Source organism: Leuresthes tenuis, unplaced genomic scaffold (assembly GCF_036924035.1).
Source record: "Leuresthes tenuis unplaced genomic scaffold, fLeuTen1.0.hap1 SCAF_2, whole genome shotgun sequence".
Classification (NCBI taxonomy): Eukaryota; Metazoa; Chordata; class Actinopteri; order Atheriniformes; family Atherinopsidae; genus Leuresthes; species Leuresthes tenuis.
Genome location: NW_027325356.1, coordinates 7666593 through 7685290, shown reverse-complemented (window position 1 = coordinate 7685290; position 18698 = coordinate 7666593). Strand labels below are relative to the sequence as shown.

Here is an 18698-nt window from a genome sequence, read left to right as displayed (position 1 = left end):
TTTGTCCTTTGGAGGTTCAGAGATGATGATCAGTCCCCATTGGATGTGTGGACAAAGTGCCAGCATTCAAGTTTAGTTTATAAAAGCGTAATTTTGCAATTATTAACCAAGGATCACACAGTCACCGAAATTATGACTTGAGTGACTGCAGTTTCAAAGGGTTAGTGATGATTACAACTTTTACAGACTTTTACAACTGGTGTATTTGTAGTTGTATCGTGGACTTTGTGTTTTTGTTTCAAGTGGAACTTTATCATAAAACTTTGAGGGTCAATGTTTCTTTCACTGTCAAAAAACTGCAAAACAAAATATCATAATTGTGAAAAAAATCATTTGTGCATGTGAAAGATGTTCAAGTATAGCTGCTTTATACATCAATGGTCATCTGGAAAAGATTAATATTAAACCTTTATATGTGTGAAGGTAACAATGTTCTGTTCAATGTCATCCTGTTAATGTCACTTAAATTTGCACAAAACTTTCACTGAAATTATTTTCCTTGGCAGACCAAAGGTTAGTCACTTATGAAAAATGTTAACTTTATGTAACACTAGAACGGATATAAAACACTAGTTATGATAATGGATTTCTGCTGCAGACTTAGAATAAAAGCCCTCATGACACTACTTACACTGTCAAAGATGCATGTTACATATATGATTTTTCCACTACATGATGCCAAAATCTGTTTAAACTTCAATGAGAAAACCATATTTCCCCTCTCATGGAAACATACAAGGTAGGCTAAAGGCTTCCCATCTGTATGTTAGCTGTATGTTAGCCACATCCAGAGTGTAATCAGTGGGCTCAAAGTCTCCTCAAGTAAAACTGCCCTTTGCGGTGTTACATAATTTACAACAGTTGGCATTTTATTTCTTTACTCTAAGGAGTTATGACATTTTAATTCATTCAAATCAAAGTGTCATACTGTTTACTCAACATCATACATGCCCTTCAAATGCTGAATAATTATATTTAAAAAAAAGTTGTTTCCAACAGACTGGATGAGAACAAACAAGTTGTTTGTAAGCCCCACCGCAGCATTTAAAACACACATCCTCACATCTCTGTTCCTCATAAATACCGAGTAGCAACTTCTCTCTTCAAAGCACTTATAATTACGAGGCCGATGCCTTTGAGTACAATCCACAGCAGACCTCGAAACCTTCTCAGGCGCATAGTGGGGAACAAGCATGTGTCTATATGTTATGCACTGCCATTTAATATGGTGCTACTGCCACATTGGGGGGTGGGTCTGCTATACACCACTAAGTCCAAAGACTTCCTGGATGCTTCTTATGCAACACAAGCAACAGGTTGAGCTCACTTTTACATCACTGAACTCCTATGAGGTAACGAGAATCGTGTAAAGGACGAATGCTTTGGTCCAACTAGCAACTCACTGGTCCTGCAACACCACTGTAATTTAAACACAGTTACTTTATTTGAGAAGACACAAGACAATCCAGTAAGCACGTTATCATACAGATTAGTGTTTGACAGAATTCCACGAGTGCTGCCTGCAGTCTTATCAAGAATTACATCTCGCCATATATCTTAAAGATAAACAAAAATGGATATGTTCATTGATTTTGAAACTTTACATGAACAATGAGTACAGATGAAGACATTCACTAATAAAGATATTGTCAATCACAGTATTTACTTACCTCTAACAATATACTGTACATTTTATAAGATTATATGACGTGTGCAAAACAGCACAGTGAAGGCCTTGCTTTTCAAACCATGTCACAACCTTTAGTGTTGAAACAGTAAAGAAATGTGCAAAGTTGGCTAGCCTGTAAAACAAAACAAAAAACACCAATAATATAACAGTTATATATAAGATACATATGACCATATGTAAACATTATTTCATTTTCTTTGGAGCATTTATCGTGCGCGTCAAAGGAGAGCAACTGTAGGCTCTTGCTTCAGGAGCTTTCAATCAGGCTACATATTCCTGTCAGCTGCTACAGAAAGAGTTTCCCAAAACTCAATCATTCAAATTTCGGTATCCAAACCAAACCAAAGACACAGCATGAAGGGAATTGATATGCACACACATGAATCTGCTAAACCTCCTTTAAAACTTCCTCTGTTCTTCATCAAAGAAGACTGAGTGAGTTTTAGATAAATCCTACATTTTGGAAGCAGTTGGCTCTGCTTCTTGCTTTTTTAAAAGGCAGGCTAGTTTAAGCCGTTGTTTGACACACACACGCACACTCACACAAACTTGCAAGCACGAATCTGTGACGGTTTGGAAATTCTATCACAGTATTGTAATAATTGCATATACTGTGGCGATGATGGGGACACGTACTATTCACAACTCATAGTGAAGTATTTTACTAATCGGTTTTATACAGATAGACAGATAGACTTCTCTAAAATTCCTACTATTACTGTAAATAAATCACTAAGTACATACCTCATAGTATTAAATATTTTATTTTTCAAACACAACTTAATTTAGGAAAATGGACCATGTGAGAACAATATAAACCAAAATAATAAAACATGTTCTGACAAGTGGCTGCTCTCCCAAGCAGGACCCTGAGACCAGGTAACAATACAGCACCCAGTTTAGCTGATGTGAAGTTTATTTTTGTTTCCTTTCTTTTCTGGCTTTGGAACTTTGGATACACAAAATCTGGACAAATTCACCCAAAACAATCTGCACACAAAAATATTCAAAGATTTTTTTTAAGGCAAACTGACCTATTAAGCTTTGGTTTTATGTCCCTGATATTCAATTTAATTTCAATTAAATTTAATTAAAATATAAGAATTCATAATAGTATTGTAATGAGACAAAGAGGGACTATTTTCTTTCAGAACTTCATGTACTCGTTCTTCAGTCTGCTCAGTCTCGTGCCGTGGCTGCGGATGATCAGAGACAACAGCTCGTGTTTGTCTTTCAGGCCCAGAGAAATGTCCAACGTCTCCTTCAGGACGTCCCGTGTGTGCACCATCATGGTCAGAAAGTCGTCACTGAGCCGGTGCTCCTCCTTCAGCTCACTCTCCTGGCTCTGCTTGAACTTCACCTCCAGCTCCAGCAGGGATTTCTCCGAGTTTGTAAACGCCTCGTTGATCAGGGCCGTCTCCCTCCGCAAATATTTCCCGTAGCTGTCCTCTCCGTCCAGGTCGTACGAGATGCTTTTACCGATCCCCTCCAGCACCCTGGCAGAGTCCTCAATCTGCCTCTTGATGATGGTGAAATCATCCCGAATGACGGCGTACTGGTCCTCATCGAGACTGCACTTTCTCTCGTCAGTCATTTTGAAAAGCATCTGACATTTCTCCGGATCGTCGTTATCCTCGTAGTCGCCATCTGGCACAAAATAATGATGAAAAGTGCCATTAGACATCTCCGGATGTAACGGTCCCCGGAAAAAAGCTCCACACACTGGCAGTGACAACATCCCGGCACTCAGGAGCAAGTGAAGAAAAAACATGATGCCCACTTGTTCCACATAAACTCACAAACACAAAATATTTGAGTATTAAATGTTATCGATAATGGCACCCTGTTGGACTACTTCATATCAACACACATACTGCGGCCAGGTTTAAACGCTGAAACTGCGAAGCTATTTGTAGTTTGGTAGTAGTGTCAGTCCGTCTACTGTCTCCAAACAGACAGAAATAGCGTGAAATTTTTTTACAGCTCCACTTATGGTCCTTTAATCCAGTCTGCCAACTAGCATCACCGTTGGCGAGAACAAACGCGCTGTATAAAAGTTTGCCTGAGCTCTGGGAGCAGTTGTACTCCCGACTTCGCCTGGTGCCTCAAACGCAACATCTGGATGTCTCAAGTGCCGCGCTTCGGTTTTTGGCTAATAATACCTCTCTGCTACTCTCAAATTACAGCCCCTCCGTCATTTAAATGGCTGCATTCAGTTTGGTCCAGGCTACCGGCGGGGCCAAAGCTGTTGTAGAGGCTCACGGAGACCAGGAAAGATCGAGTTTGTGTTAATTCACACAACCGTGACAAGTTGCCATGGATGGTTCAACTTTATACACTTCTGAGAAATATACAAGTGGGCACATATAAACGTAAAATTCAATCCAGCAAGTCAGCCCTGTAATTACAGCCTTATGGCACACTTTTAGAGAAGTTACTCTCTTAATACCTGATGACATGTGACAGAAATACTATAAATTCTCATGCATGATACTCTTTTGGATTGGATTATAAGATTATACTGAATATATAGTATAATAGGCAAAAGTATAATGTAATAACATCATATTCCATATAATATTAGAAATATACAATATATTACATGATACAATGCCTCAGAATGAATTTTCATTTGTTTCTTACATATTGTATTGATGTAAAAAACATGGGATTAATATAATGGGTGACAATATTGTGACATTAGTCTGAGTAGCCCATATTGGCCTAAAATTAATGCTGCCTTTGGTCAGTGGTAGAAAATGATATATCCATTTATTCAAGAACTGACCTTTGAACACTTCTCCTGCAGGGATATTTAAATTTTGTGCAACTACATCACAGTTAGTTACTGTTTATTTTGCTACTTCGAATTTTTCCACCAGCTAATAAACAATAATGTGACCAGCAGTCCTCCAGTTGAACAGTTGTATCGGTCCTTTTCAAATCCTTAAATAGAAATCATGATAGTGTCGACTGGCAAGAGGAAAATATGACTCACATTTCCAGCGTTAGCACTTTATTAAATGATGTTGGCTATAACATTACTTGGTCAGGGTTAGAAAAAGATTATGGTTAGCAATGAAATCTATTCTTTTTACACCATGACCATCACCCTCATGGATGCAATTTGCTGATTGCTGCGTTTACATATAACACAACACATTACAATGAAAACTTTGTTGCTTGTTTGTTTGCTTGGGTTTGTAACATCACTTGGATAGGGTTAGAAATACAAAGTACTTGATTATAGTTATAAAAGGTTCATGGTTAGAACTAAAATATATTCTTTTTACAACACACCTATCACCTGCATGGACACCATTTTTAAAATTCACATGCAGATGGCTTTACTACAACAAGAGGCTACATATTCTTCAAATGTATGATTGGTTGTTTTGGCTGGCATGAACGAACACCTAATGGGGATATATTTCGGCAGATGACAGTATCTTAAAAAGGTAAAATCTGGTGAAGAAGGGAAGAGATGGAGAAAGTAAAAGGGAAAAGAAGAAAGATCTGAAATTGAATTGTACCACTATGGGCAAGATCTACTAGTTAACATGCTGGTAATGTGCTAAAATCTGATAGGGTACCACCTGCAAAGTCTGACCCCCTATTTGACTAAAAATGTTAAAAGTAAACAAGTTACAGTGCTTCCAAATACATTCAGTGGTCTGTTTATTTTATAGAGTCATATGCAGTGGGTTATATAAGTCACTGTTCGGATGATAAAGGTTTGTTATGTTAAGGAGAAAAATATGAATTGATATATGATTTTAAAGGCCAATCATACAATTTGAGCAAAGATACACCATGTCGGAGAAAGTATTCAGTGTCCATGCATATGAAAGACATCCTCAGAACAAGCAGGAATGTATTATGGCTATGTGTGATGTTAACTGAATTTGTTATCCCGACTCAAGTTTTGTCATCATTACCCAACATAACATCTTAAACGTATGGGTTTTTATTAGTTTTTATTCACAGTTTTGTATAACTTTTATATAAGGATCCAATGGGTTGGGTGTAGTGCCATCTTGTGCTCAAAGTTGAAAATGCAGACAAATTCATGTAAAAAACCCAACGATTCTTTTTTATACCAATTAAATCATCATTATTAATACATCATAGTGCATTTTTGCCTATATGTTGTCCAATGTGTCACATACAAGAACTTTAAATGATCAAAATACTTCTCCTGCTACAATTTATAAACCTCTGTATAAAAGAAGGCTACAGAGTTCTACATAATTTGTTTTCTGAGCTTCGATTTACACAAAAGTATGGATAAGAAAGGAAACAAATCACTGGAAGTGTTTTAGTCAAAATCAAGCTTATGTAACTATGATTAAAATATACTTAAATCATCAAAAGAAACTTTGTTAGTGTTGAAGTATCATACAATCGTACAATGTTTTGAATACCTTTTATAGCTGTGCTTCATTGCTTAGTGTTATGTTGCTAATTATTGCAATAGATGTTCTGGGCTGGGCTAATTTCAAGAGATAATATCAAGGGAAGTTTTACCACAGTATATTACATACTGGAAGATTATCATATGTTGGCAGAGTCACTGTATGGTAAGAAAAATGTGTGCCAAAAAAGTAAACTTTTTATGAGTCTTGAAGAAAAGCCTTGCTTTAAGATGATGCATTTTGTGTCTAATCAGGGAGGATTATTGAATAGTTTATTTAGCTTGAGAGGGAGAATATTTTCCTCCTGCTTTTGGTGAACAAGAAGCCTATGAAAAATTGTCATCTGAGGAAAGAAAGTGACTAAAGTTCCCTCACAAATTTTATGTAATATGAAGAACAGTATTTACGCCCTGATATTGTAGAACAACTGTGGCTCACGTGGACTATTAAAAGGTTCAAATCTCTGCTTCTTGATTCCATGATTTTTTTTTTGTGATTTTATTCTACCAGTTTTTGCAGTATATTGTATCTAAGAATAACTTTCAAACAACACAATGTAATCAAATATCATTGTGAAGCTTACTATGTCATGTCTGTGTAGCTAGCAACACACATGTTCTCTCAACTGCCTTTAATATGGTGACCACCTGTTTTTGGAAACTTGCTGGCATCAAATGACAGGTCAAGTTTAGTTCAAAGGAAGCAAAAATACACAGAAGTAACCTGATGAATAATGAGTTAAAATGTGTTACAGTTAGCACCTGTAATTTGTCTAAATGTTTACTCATCTATGCTGAAAGCTATTTGGATGTAGAACAAATAGAGCTAAACATTATGGCAGATAAGTTAAAGGCTGGAATTTCCAGTAAGCCACCATAGTCATAGAGGCAATGCCCTAAGGGGATAACTATTTATTCTTGAACCATGATCTTGTAGTTCAAGAGCCAATATGCTAACACTGATCAAATTTTCTAAACCCATAGTGGTTTCACTTAGTGTATGCATATTTTTCCAGTGGAAAAAGCAGTAGTTATACGATTGCTTAGCTCTGAGGAGCCCCGTTCTCATCTTTTCCACAGTATGGGGGATTATTTGGGGCTGTGACCTGGGTTAAGTGGGAGAAAAAACAATTTCCAAGTGGTAAACATGTTTTAAAAATGTATAAATAAGAAGATCAAAAAGAATTCCCTTTCCAAAATAAGTTGGGAGGCCGTATGACATAATAACAAAAAACTGAAAATAAGAACATATTGCCTTTTTCAATCTGATATCCGAAATGTATTTAAAACAAAGTGGGGAAAGGGCCACCAGAATAAGTTTTTTAAAGCTTAAAAAAAGAAAACATCACAACAAATCAAGTTAGCTGGCAACATTTCTGTAACATGACATGGGTATCAAAAGAGCATTCTAGAGAGGCTGAGACTCTCAGAATTCAAAACATGCTCTGTGAAAGACTGTGGACAAATCAGGTTAAATAAGAAAATGTGGATTTTATCATGTACATTAGATAAAAGAAATGGAAAAACGCAGATACATCTCTGTGCACATTATGTCAGGAATTGTGTAGAGGGAGGACCCGGATGCAGATATTTATAAAGAAAACTTGATTCATTAACACACAAACAAAAAGCAGAGCCGGATTACAAAAACTTAACTTCAAACCTGAAAACCAACAAAACAAAACAAAACATGACATGACTTGAACTATGAAACAATGACCCAACCTGCCAACATAACCGGTAGTAAGGTGGCAAGGATCTGACACTGTGACTGGGGAAACTAGGAAATAAATACTAAGAGAGGTGATTGGTGATGGGGTGCAGCTGTGAAACAAAGACAGGTGACTTGAGTGAACCTAATGTGGCAAGGGAAAACATAGCAAAAAACTACTGAGTAAAAATAAACCTAAAACCTGAAAACAAGACATGACAAAAAACAAAACTCAAAACGTGACATGACACATTATATCGAACCAAAAACCAGTCCTGTTTTTAAAATCCATTCCAGTATATTTATTCAGCAACTCTAATAACAAGAGACCTTAGAATAAAGATTTACTACAATGGATGAAATGACAAGCAATCAAAATACAGCACAGTGTTTAAAAGTAAACCATCTGCCTCCAAACTCTATGTCACTTGACATGTTACCCAAAGCCGTCTGGGTTAAATTTCAGATGTCTGCAAGTTATTAAAATCTCCACAAAACTGGCATTTTCCCTCTGAATTTTTTCCATCATTTCATTTAAAACATGTTCAAATGATTCAGTATCAAATGAAAATAAGACCAAAACATGAGGGAAAAAGCTGAAGAACTCGAAACAGATTTGTGTATTAGGTCTTTGGGCCTCCATCGCAAGCTCGTCTTAAAAATAAACTCTTTTACTTGCTTAACAAAATTGATTAGTCTAACACTTCAGTTCCTGTAATTTATGTTAAATTGGAACTATCCCAGCGAATACTGAGTGATTGATCAGGCCATTATTAAACCCCAAGCAGGTCTACTGGCACAGTGGGCTATTGCTACTGTTTCAGCATGATTAGTGCCAAAGACTGCACACATGCATACTAAGACACCTTTGCCACATCTGTTGCCATATTACAACTGCAAGCAATTCCACTCTCAACTTATGTGTCCAAAAACACTAACTGTGCAAGAGGTGCAAACAACAACTGAGGAGCCACTGGAGACACTTGGCTCAGTGGTAATCATTAGAGATAATGATTAACGATTGATAATTAAGTAAAAAGTTATTTGACATCCACAGTATGATTACCTAAAGCTTTTAATCAATCTCAAGAAGAAACATATAATTTAATAAATAGGTGACAGTGGAAAACTGTAGTCATATTATTTTCTTGGAAATTGTGGCCATTGTTGACGCCGTCTGCTTCACCATCTGCAAAGTCTCACTGTCGCCTGCTGGATTTCTGTTCACTTGGCCCTGCAATCTTGTGCCCTTTTATGGTGACGTGTGGGCTTTTGTAAATTAGGAACAACTGTCACACACACTTTCAGTATACAAGAAGATGGAATTCATTATCATAAATGCACAGATGTAGACAATTCTGCAGTTTAAGAATCTTAAATAAACTTTTCTTTGAACTTTTCATAAGAACAAGTTTGGTGAATAGGTAAATAAGGCACTTTTTTCTTCTTCTTTCTTTTCAAATAACAACTTCAGAACCTCTGAGATTTATCTGATTTTTGTATATATAAAACTGCATGTAAAGACTTCCTCAGTTCAAAAGGAAGCATGTGTGGTACTACTGCATAAGGCATGGCATCCATGGCAAGGTATCCACTATGCAAGGCTCTGTTGCACAAACGTGTGAAGGCCAAATGGGCCTGCCTGCTGTCCAGAGCTGTCACCTACTAAAAACATTATGGAGCATTATGAAATGAAAAAAACGACAAAGGAAGCTTTGAACTGTTGAGCAGCTGAAAGCCTACATTACATGCATATGACTGCAAGTGACTATCCTAAACATAATCATGCCAAGACACTATTTTTAACTTGATTGCTAAACATTTGTTGTATTTGTGTTAAAGTGAAGGGCGAGCCCGACATGATTAACATCTTATATCAATATTTTGGATAATTAATAGATTAAACAAGGCTTTCAGGCAGATGCAACAGTCATCTAAAGAAGAACATGCACAACTTGATTACAAAGGGTTGGATAAAGATTAGATATAAAATTTGCCACAATTGCATGAGTCAGTACTCATGGACATGGTCGTGGTAAAACACAGCCACCACTTGACTATTAACAACCATTTAGCCAATTTGACCTTTTCAGGTCAAACACTCATTAAAAATATACTTCCAAACATGCTCACAATTCTTGGAAAATTGTTTCGTCAAGCAGTGGAACAACAAAAAGTCAACAGCTTCAATGATTCCAATTCATGCATGACATTGCACATTTAGGTATTTGGCTGCTTGGCTATCCATCAAAAGCCGCAGACATGACAATATTGACACTGCTGTTGTCTCACCTGACATAAATCATGCTGAGACTCAGAGGACGCTTCTCAAATGGAAGTGTCAGACAGAAAATCAAGAACATGTCCTGGAACATTAAGGCTGACTCACTGAAAGCTGATCATGGACACATCACTGGCTGCACGTTTTAAAGGCTTATGACAACCACTAAAAGGGAAGGTCAATGAAATGGACCTGAAAAAAAACCTGTTAAATTAAAAACGTTACTCTTACTTTATTCTTACTCTAAAACTTGAGAATATACAGCTGAAAGTATCTGTAAAGAGGTTGCCTTATAATTACATACACTTTTATACTCATTTGAGACAATACTCAGTAATAGTTTTTATTAAAGAAAAGCATGTTTTTTTCAGTTCAATGACATGGATTTATTAAAAAGCACTGACTTTCCTCAAAAATAAATGAGTCTTGTGTAATTTGCCCCATAATTCTGCAGATGATGTGTGTTATGCATGAATGGGAAAACACTTTCGCTTTCAAAACCACTGCTGTTGGTCTGCTCAGTTTCAAATATGTGTTGGTAATAGAAAAGGTGATGAAACATTGCACTAAATATGCCCCTGGCCTGACTTTTCTAAACAAATGGCAGGGATCAAATTTGAAATATTAGAAAAAGAAAAAAGAAAGGAAAAAAAATCAACCAATATCCTCGTTTTAATATTGTTATTTATGAACTGTACTTTAAATGTGCTCTTCTCTTTTATGTACATTGCATCACAGCTTTTTTGGCAACAGGGTTGTAATTCATGAAAGCAGGGTATGACTACGTTACATAACGCTTATATAAACCAGGGTCTGCAATGCATATCATTGTGATTTATAATGTGGAGAACTTCCTCATCCCTAATCCCATCCTGTCTGTAGCTAACCTCGACAACATGAGAGAGGAAAAGGTCAAAATTCAACATTTTTTTAGCACCTGGTCTTTTTCTCAGTATAACTGTTGCTCACAAGTTTCTGCAGATTTACCATTATAGGTTTTACCCACAGTAATAACATACATCAGCATGTTGTGACCGCCTGTGGCTGTCAGTGTTCCTTCTGATGTGCTTTTCCTTTGCAGGTTGCCTGCAGGCAGAGAAAGAACACGCCATGTAATCTGTTGCACTTTAGTACTTTTAGCTAGAAGCTGTCTGTCTTGCTCTCACACAATCATATCCCAGATTAACTTGTTTTGATTTGTTTACCTTCATAACACTTGCAGATTGCTTTTGTTTTAAGTGCAAATAAAAAAACAACTACCGGTAATCATCTTGACTTTTTCTGTTGATCATTGCACGTCCACTTTTATCAGAAATCTGCACTGCTGACGCAAATGAAAGTGATTACTGTCAAGCTTTGAGTGGCCTTGAGAAACTTAATAGAGCCTGTCTGTGACATGATGCTGCAAAGGGAATTTTAAATTTGGTGTCAAAGTGAAAAAAAAGAAAATAAATGAAAAATGAAGTCAATGTATGGGTTCGGTTTGAAGTATTCTGCTGCCTGATTGCATTTACATTAAATCATTCTCAAGAAAGAAACGGCTCCACCCATTCACATAGGACAGTGTCATAAAAAAGCCTTGTGAGTGACCTCCTTTTAGTACTGAAGCAAGAACACAAAACACGAGCAGCAGATTCTCTGCTGAAGTCTTGGTAATATATGATATTTGAATCTAACAATATATAACAGCCTTAAACTAACTAATTTGTGATAAAGTGTCTCCAACTTTGAGTTAAATTGACCAATTTGAGATTAAATCCCAGTTTGGAAGACTGTTTCCCAAGCTGAGCTTGAATAAAGCAGATTCCGCAGCCAGGCTCAGAGCACTTCTCATGATTGCAGAGAAGGGTTGATTTTCAAATCAGGACACTGATCCTGCACTGAATCGCTTTATGCTTGTGAAAAACTTCCTTATTGCTTTTGGAACAGCTATAAAAGGTATTCAAAACATTGTACGGTTGTATGATACTTCAACACTAACAAAGTTTCTTTTGATATTTTAATAACATTTACATAAGCTTGATTTTTAACTTTCTTAAAAACCTATTCTCTGTATGTTCCAGAAACCTTAATTTTTTTGTGGATCTCATTTTTTGCCAGTGCAATATAAAGGGAGAGAAGTTTACTTGGGATAAGTTCAGAACAGAGTCAGCAGAGGCAAAAGTCCAAAAGGGAGCAGGCTGGCAGATGAAACAGGCAAATATCAGAACTTACAATCAGGCAAAACAAGAACAGATGGCTAAAAGATAAAGCTTCAGTGAACAATCTGGCAAAGGGTGCATGTATTGTACATTCAGTACATACTTAAAGCCTGATTATGATAATTACAGAAGGTGTGCTTGTAGTGACAGGTAATTGTAGACTTAACGGTAGACGGCAGAATATGGCTAGCACTGAAATGAAAAGCGGTTTAAAAATGGCAAGCATGAATATTTTTATTATAACTGTGATGTGTACTGAATATGCTCTCCATTTCTGAATATTCAACTTTGCCTCAAACTGAAGTGGATAGCAAACAAGCAGACATTGACCCTCTCCGCCAACAACATGGAGTCAGCGTGTTGACGAGGGAATACTGAAGACTCCTAATGCACCTCCTTATGGAGGAGAGAAGCTGATGCTGAGACCAATCAGGACTACATCCAGCCTTGTCACTTGCATTATCGAAGCTGAGCACATATGCATTATCTTTAAGATCTACTAATCCCAGTTCAGGAAGCCACAAGGTCCTGAAGACCATGATGAATAAATTATACTGGCAAGTGGATAATTTAGATAATTATTCATACAGGATTAAACAACATGCAAAATATTGAACAAACATAAAATACTTACCGGTAGTTACTGACCTGCATCAGGATTCAACATTTAGAGTTGCTTTGAATTTAACTCCCACTTGTATAGGCACAAAACTCCCTTATTTGGGTAAAAATTTACAAAAAAACAACAAAAAATACAGATATTTACAGATAATAGCAGTGTAGGTTTGATGGTGTAATAGGGAAAACCAAAAAAGCTTATTGCCAATTACTCAAGTTATTTGCACAATTTCTTTGCTCCTTTCTTGAGCTTCTTTGTGCCAGCTCCTAGTTAAGTGACATGAAAAATATAAACCTTCTTGTAATTTTAAATAGCAAAGGTATGAGCAACTTCTCCAAGTTGTTGTGCAGTGTTGTACATCTGTGACTTGATACCATTTGTGAAATTCGAATTCCCATTCCTGAGTAACAAAGCGATTGGTGACAGTCAGGAATGTGTCCACTCACTGCGTTCTCAATGTAAGTTGTGAAAATTGAGCCAGTTGAGTTTTAAAGGAGTTAAAGTAGCCCTCGATCTACTTCATGGAGATGGTTCTCTGTTAATGTTCTTAGTGAACATTATACTCATACCTATTAACTTTTATATAAATAACTCCCAAAGTCCCACAAACGTTCCTACAGTTTATTTTCATATATTTCTTTTAGATCATGTTGTTGAAGGGGATTGGAGAAACACACAAACTGTGTTGCACTTCAATTATACAGAATAAGTTTTGGATTGAGCTGGCAAAACTCAACCATTTCCAGTCTTACCCCAGTAAGAAGAAAACTCAAAATTTCCCATGAAATTGTTTTTGGCTGCACATCTTACAACCTTCTTTACTTTGAGAAATTATGTTTGCTTTAAATTAAAGCCAGACTCTATGCTTTGAAAGGCTCTCACAAAGCCATGTAGCTACATAGCTAAAAGCCAAGGACATTACAGCATACACAGTGAATACAGAATGGTGGCAGTGACATCATACAAAATGTGGACTTTTGTGAAGCAAATCAGACTCCACAATGTGAGACAATGAAAAATTCCAATGTTCATTCTTATTCTTTTTTCATTATCAGTTGCTTCCGCAAGTCAGCAAATCTATTGTATTTCCTGACAGATTGTGGAAAAAGGAGACTTTAGATAGTGCAGCAGGGAAAGAGCCAAGGCTGAAGATGTATTGTCTTGTCCAAAAGAGCCTCAAACAATGCATCTGTGAGGTTAAAGGTTCCTTGTATCTGCAGAGCTGACAGTTCTGCCATTTTATGTATGGAAAAAACTCTCCCTCAGCCCTGGTGACACAAGGCAACTTCATGAAGTAAATATGTTTTTTTGCTCATAGCTGAAACACATTCCAGATTTTATATGAACATGCAGAACCAAATTATGTATTGTAATTGGCAAGTCGTGAGCTATTTAGGTATGAACAGATTAGTTGGTTTAAGAGTGTTGTTTTTTTCTCACATCTATTGCTACAATAGAGGCAGGTGGATATTTTAGACAGTGAGCAATTTTCTAATGCCCACAGCTGCACACGCAGAGCACGTACAGGTCTAATCCATCTACAATCTTCGCTGACTAGAAATAGACTTTATCAGAGAAATTTCACTGCAACGAAACCACAAGCATGACTGTATGAGTAGCCAGTCTGCTGAGTAGGATCCAACTGCAGATCTCATTCAGGCCCCTGTGCTCTGAGCCATTTGGATTAGAGTTGATGACTTCGACTATATGAACGGACTAAACATGTACACACACACACACATTCAATGTTGAAAAATTTGAAAGTTTACAGATCTTTTTCTGGTAAAATGTGATGCTGACATTCACGTTCATGCAAATAAACTCTGATGATCCCCTGACTTTTCCCGTATCAATGCCACTGGCATTAGGGCTGAGATATTTGGATGAATTGCCTTGAAATGTGTTTGAAAATAATCTTTTTATAATCTTTTTTTTTTATCCGCTTCAGGTTTATTTGCTCAAAACTTTTGCTTTATCTTCAAACATCTGCAAAACAAATAGCTTGTCCATCAGCCTGAAGTAATTTTTTGTGTTAGGTGCTGAATACAGTTTGTGCTCTATCGGTCCTCTTAGAGAGTTTATGTGGATATGTTTAATGTGATTGAAATGAATAATTATTATTTATTTATTTATTATTATTATCAGCGCTAATATCTTATTGTAATTGCTGTTTGCATTATGTTTACTCAGCTTAATCTATTCCATTCCAATTTATTTGTTTCTTTTTTACTTTCTTTTGGTTCCCGCTCCAGCAATCCAGGATCACAGTGTGCCCACTGCTCTAATGAAGTTATTTCTTTTCAGTCTGAGACAACGCCTCGGGGACAAATCAATTTTCTTTGCACTCCCAATGTCAGTGTCATTACAACAGACATTGCAGAATGGCTGGTAATTCAGTTTTACTTCGGAAACGTCTTTAATATATGTAATGTTGTGTGTCAAACTCAACCCTGCAGTGTCACTATGGGTCCTCTTTTAGGATGATTATCAGCTTTTTCCACATTGGGGATGTTTATTGTAGGATTAACTCGAACTTTACGACACATTTAGCAAGTCTGTTTTTGAAAATATTAATTGCTGTCCCTGAAAGATGTACCGGATTAAAATAAGATGTTTAGTGGTCTGTCAATTCTTTTGGTGTTCTTTAATTTGAATGCAATTTAATTGACTAATTAGATTTGGGATGGGGATTGGATGTCCTCTGACAGTTGGAATGGAAGTTCTTTTTGATTTTCTCCCAGCTTGTTACACTTACATATACAATAAATATTTTCTTAAATGTTATTGAAAGGTTATAGAATCCTTTTGTGGAATACTGTCAGAAAAGCCTCTTAGGGACAATTTTACTCTCATTTTCAGCCTGTCAAAGTCTGTCTTGTCATTAAAAATTTACTGAAGAGGTGCAGGAGGTGAGTTTGCACCTGATAGACGCGGACATAGTGATTTGGGAGTTTTCCTTTCAGAACATAAAGTTCCTGGAGACTATTTAAATGCATAATGCAGACTCATTTATGAAGTTTTGTGCTTGACACAGGTGCAGCAGTTGCTGGACCAAAGACATGCAGGCTTTACCAGCACTGGTGAAAAAAGAAATTGTGTGAAAGAAATTATTCCCCATTCATGTTGATTTACTTGGAATGCCAGAAGAAAGAGTTATCAGACAGAATGCAAATGAATTGTTTTTCATTATGACAGGAGGAAATCGAACACAAACTAAACTCCATAGCTAGAGGGAGTTCTGCATCATCTGCTGCACCAAAAGTTTCTGCAGATTTGATGTTTTGTCTTCTATTTGTCTGCTTTAAGTCAATGCACAAGTCAATGCACTTCATTTTTTTCATACAATCATTTTTGTAGCTAGGATTTCATCGTTCACATTTTCACCAATTTTACAGATTTATTTTCATATGCCTTTACAGATGCAGTAGGCTGTGATGATTAGCTTGATATTAGAAAAGTCCAAAAGTTTTCAAAATCATTTGGCAACAGGTTGGATTTTACTGACTTTTCCTCATTCTTCTGTGAATAATGAAAATATTAACAAAATTAAGTCCAGCTAAACTGAATAATAAAGTCTTATAACACTCACGGAGGAGCTTCTTTATCAAAGTAGATCGGATTAACAGTTTTTTTGGATTTGAGCCAGAGAGCACATATTGAAACTTAACGCAGGAAACCCTGTGTCGCTACATCCATACTTTAGTTTTTTCTAATCAGTTCCATTAGGTACTGTTCATATCTATTGGTGGTCCTGCTGATAAGAATCCAATGAAAAGTACCAAAAAAATGCTTGTAATCTCATTTTGTTACTCCACTGGATTGTTAAACAGTGTACAAAACTTCAAGTCTCCACCCTGCATCCATTTTGGATCTACCTGAGTAACTTAACGAGTATTTTTCTTAATGGTGTTGGATTCATTTAACAGTATGAAGACTTAGTTTTTGGAAGAGGCTTAAACAGCTGCAAAAGAACATTCAGCAGTGGTGTTTTTCAAGTTGCAATGGAAGAACTGAAATGCCCTCTCGAATAAAGAACTGCTTGCTATGTCAAATCTGTGAACGATAATATTAGATCTGTCACTTATATAATGATACGTTCAAGTGTCTGATCAAATGCTGAGACGAAATACAAACTTTGACAACACAGTGGTAATTTCTTTTACAATAAAGATTTTTCTTTTTTTCCTTAGTCATTGGACAATGTTTCTGCTCAACAGCCAGACTATTTTAACTGAACAGGTAAGCAGATTCATATTCATATATCTTGCATCATAAGAAACAAGCTAGAAACTGTGTGTTTGGTCAATACAGGCTCTTTATTATCAACAGGTTTGCTTTTTTATGACGACACTAATTCAAATGTGCTGGTTGTGCCTGTTTTTGTAATTCAGCTCAGTTTTAGGACACCACATCATAACTAGTCACTCTTGTGAGCGATATACATGATAAACGACCACAAGCTCATTTGCCCAGAATTGTAAATCTGCTCCTGAGTCCCTACACGCACGCACACACACACACAACATGATTTAGGATATAGAGTTGGAGACAAATAGTCATTCTTCTCTAACATTACAATGTACATTTTTATTTTAAAAATTTGTTTTTTGTCGATCAAAAATGTGGATATTCTAGATTTTTTACTGTATTATACCAAAGTTCTAACTTCTGAAATTCAAAGAAGATTCAAAAGTTCTACATTAATATCAACATACATTTTGAGATCAGATATTTGGCTGTGTACTCAAAAGCTTAAAACCCCATATTGCTAATATTTTCCTGATTTCTGTTTGAAATCATGGTCTTCTAGCCTTCAGCCCCGGGCTGGTGCCGCTTCACAGGCTAGCACACATCCTTTAACTCACCGTGTAAAGAAAAGACAGTTGTGAATCATCAAGAAGAAAGCATGCACTTGTGCTGGCACTGTTTCCACGCACATGTGTTGCTTGACTGATCTTTGAGAAACATGGAACACTTTACCGCAATGAACCTCTAGTGAACTTGTCTTTTATGCCAGAAAACGACTGGATTTAGGACAGTTAATATTTCGTCATTATTTCTGTGGAGACCAATAAGAAATTAAAGGCATTCAGATTCCAGCATTTCCATAGAAAATTAAAGTTTCTGTTTGAGGTAGTTTGATTCCAAGGGCTGTATAATATTCACTAGCGAATCTTCAGTGCCAAAAAAATGATTCACCCCAAATAAAACTGCAATGAAACACAGCCATTGGACTTCATCTGATGCTCTTCAGAAGCAATAACTTTGGTCTAAACACAAATGTGCAGTTTGCCCTTTAAACAGTGAAGCAACAGTACAGTTGGTACTGTTACCACCAAAGCAAATGCTCAATATTTTGGGAATATGGAAAAGAAATTCACTTTTTGACTGTGAGATCAGAAGAGTGGTACCACTCTCATGCCTGCACCATAAATATGCATTTGGAAATGAGGATGAATAAATTTTGTCAGCTCTTTGCAAAAGCAACAAAATCAGATAAAAAAAACAACATTGTCTTCTCTCATGAAGAAGTTGCCAGGCAACCGGAGTTATGTCACATGTAACTATAGGTGCTTCTCAAAGCTGGGGATGCTTCCACAGTAGGGTGAGCCCTTCCAAGTCACGTCCTTAGGCTAGGAAAGATTCCTTCCTTGTATTTGAGAAACATTTAATGAAATAGTCCTAACAAGCAGGCAAATGTCACTGCCAGTTACATGCTACACACACAACTGATAAACTGATGTTGGCTGGTTGTTTTAAAGCTAGTAGTTGGCTGTTTATA

The 18698-nt window shown here is 36.6% G+C and overlaps 1 protein-coding gene across 1 annotated transcript; it reads right to left on the bottom strand.

Annotated features, from left to right (window-relative positions):
• Positions 1 to 1406: 1406 nt before the first annotated feature.
• fibinb (fin bud initiation factor b) lies at positions 1407 to 3823 on the bottom strand. Its single transcript, XM_072380010.1, has one exon. The coding sequence runs from the start codon at positions 3459 to 3461 to the stop codon at positions 2838 to 2840; it is 624 nt and encodes a 207-aa protein (XP_072236111.1). The 5' UTR covers positions 3462 to 3823; the 3' UTR covers positions 1407 to 2837.
• Positions 3824 to 18698: the final 14875 nt, after the last annotated feature.

What these genes read in the sequence shown, in the direction of transcription:
- fibinb (XM_072380010.1), bottom strand. Translation starts at nt 3,461, where the DNA reads ATGTTTTTTCTTCACTTGCTCCTGAGTGCCGGGATGTTGTCACTGCCA.